The 1,285-nt window shown below is 48.9% G+C and overlaps 1 protein-coding gene across 1 annotated transcript in view; it reads right to left on the bottom strand.

Moving 5' to 3' along the window:
• Positions 1–743, bottom strand: part of VOLCADRAFT_108167 (uncharacterized protein) — a gene marked incomplete at both ends in the record, with an annotated part of 10,607 nt that extends 9,864 nt beyond the window's left edge. Inside the window, 2 exons of the mRNA XM_002958482.1 lie at positions 154–315; positions 582–743. Of these exons, the coding sequence (XP_002958528.1) occupies positions 154–315; positions 582–743 (324 nt within the window). The remainder of the gene's footprint in view (positions 1–153; positions 316–581) is intronic.
• Between the last annotated feature and the right edge of the window lie 542 nt (positions 744–1,285).

The following is a 1,285-nucleotide window of genomic DNA, read 5'->3' as shown; positions in this document are numbered from 1 at the left end:
GATGTCCAGCTCCTCCTCCTCGCCTCGCTCCAGAGTCTCCGGGTGCAATGGCACCACATCAAACTTGCCGCCCATCGCCAGTACACCATGCATAACCTTCTCAAAAAGTATCCCCTTTACTGCTTCGGCGCTGTATTCCATCAGAGACTTCACTTGATCCTGCTCATCTATCCAAGCCCGTTTGGTGAACTCCTCAGCCACCCAATCAGAAGCAAACGTTAGCCGCTTCTCCTTGAAGTTGTCGTAAGGCACAATATGGACCAGGCGATGGCTCGCCTCAGGTCCCATGTCGATGGCATCCATGGCCGCCCGAACCTAATGTGATGGGAGCAACCAGGGAGGCAGGCCAGGCCACAGGTGTGTTGCATGTGAAAGGCAGGGTACAACTCGCCAAAAAATGAAACGTCAGCAGGACATGGGAGGACATAGGTGCTCAGCTGCAGTGTGAAAAAACAGAATGAGTTTCTACTGGATGGAAGGAACATCAACATTGAAAACTCAGGCAATGCAGGCGAAAACTAGGCAGTGACCTAAAACGACATGAAGTTCAGGCAGAGGACTAACAAACTACAATGGTTCACCTGTTGAACGTTGCAAGTAGCCAGGATTCTGGTCAGTGGCTGCAGCAGCCTAGGCAACCCCCAGCTGGGGTTCTCGAACGGACGTTGAAGCACGTACCGGGCTACACCGCCATAGCAGTTGTAGAGTTCCTCCACGGTCGCCTCCGGCACTGCACTATACATCTTGCTGCAGGCACATTTTTGGTGCAAGGGAAAGCGAGGGACAACTGTGGCCAAATGTGGTTTAGTTAAGGCCTGGGCTGAATCATCTCCATAGTAAAGGTTTAATAAAGAGGACACATGTTTGTACCTGTGTTGTGCTGCGAAATGACTTGTTGTCCTGAAGAACTCTTTGACCAGCACCCTCACCTTGTCTTCTATGTGGAGTCACTCAGTTAAACAGCTCTAGTTGCTCTTCACCAGTGACCTACTCCACTGATAAAAAACGTTGAAGTGCTTTGCTGCTAGGTTGCTTATGCGAGGTGCTGCAATCCTATTCTTCAAATCAAAGCTTAAATCAAACAACACTATGCTTCAGTGAACAATATCTGTCACCTTCACAAAAAAGGGGCTGCCATACACATAATAACAGCCATGTTGTCGACTTATGCCGATACCAACCGTGATTCACTGTACTACTGCACAAAACCCAAGTTATAATCCAAGAATATCACAACATCCTTTCAGCACTAGTTGCAGCAGCATGCATGATGTGAGCTAGCCCT

This window comes from Volvox carteri (assembly GCF_000143455.1).
Source record: "Volvox carteri f. nagariensis unplaced genomic scaffold VOLCAscaffold_96, whole genome shotgun sequence".
Lineage (NCBI taxonomy): Eukaryota > Viridiplantae > Chlorophyta > Chlorophyceae > Chlamydomonadales > Volvocaceae > Volvox > Volvox carteri.
Note: the sequence above shows the minus strand (reverse complement) of the source record. Positions and strands in the feature narration are given on the sequence as shown.